Source organism: Penaeus monodon, chromosome 21, assembly GCF_015228065.2.
Source record: "Penaeus monodon isolate SGIC_2016 chromosome 21, NSTDA_Pmon_1, whole genome shotgun sequence".
NCBI classification, from domain to species: Eukaryota; Metazoa; Arthropoda; class Malacostraca; order Decapoda; family Penaeidae; genus Penaeus; species Penaeus monodon.
This window is the reverse complement of record NC_051406.1, coordinates 28587196-28587717: the sequence shown is the minus strand read 5'-3', so window position 1 is coordinate 28587717 and position 522 is coordinate 28587196. Positions and strand designations below refer to the sequence as shown.

At 39.1% G+C, this 522-nt stretch overlaps 1 protein-coding gene across 2 annotated transcripts in view; it reads right to left on the bottom strand.

The window, feature by feature from the left end:
* LOC119586411 (rho guanine nucleotide exchange factor 7-like) overlaps positions 1 to 522 on the bottom strand; it is a gene marked incomplete at both ends in the record, with an annotated part of 85656 nt that overhangs the window by 75086 nt on the left and 10048 nt on the right. For both annotated transcript variants that reach the window (XM_037935133.1, XM_037935134.1), the window contains 1 exon segment: positions 173 to 397. In XM_037935133.1, the coding sequence (XP_037791061.1) occupies positions 173 to 397 (225 nt within the window).

The window sequence follows — 522 nt, the reverse complement described above, 5'->3', positions numbered from 1 at the left end:
ATGAAATGATGTGTAGTTAATTCTTTCTTACTTTTTTATGTTTGAAAAACACAGCATGAAATCTAAAAAAAATATTAAAGTAGCATGAAAGCTAAATGGTGATAAGAACTCTTAATAAAATCAGACGAAATATAAATCACTTAAAATACACAAAATCCCAACTACATCTCACCTCAAAGATAAAGGCACTCATTCTCGGTGAGACAGACAACATAACAAGTGTTGCTGGAAACAGCACTAAGTATCGATCACGGTGGTCTGGCAGGAGAGCAACCGACCCCATCCTTACTACTTCCCCTAGAGTCCCTAGGGAGTCGCCACCCTCCCATCCGTGGACCCTCCCAGTGACCACTTCCAGCTCCAGCTCCTTCTGCCGTCTAATAGCCCCACAAGTGGACTATGGATATAAGAAGATAATTTGTATATCCACCTGCCTCTCAGTAATATAATGGTCGCATGCTATTTTGTGAAAATATGAATCTTTATCAACAATCTCTTATAATGGTTCTATAAATGTTGACC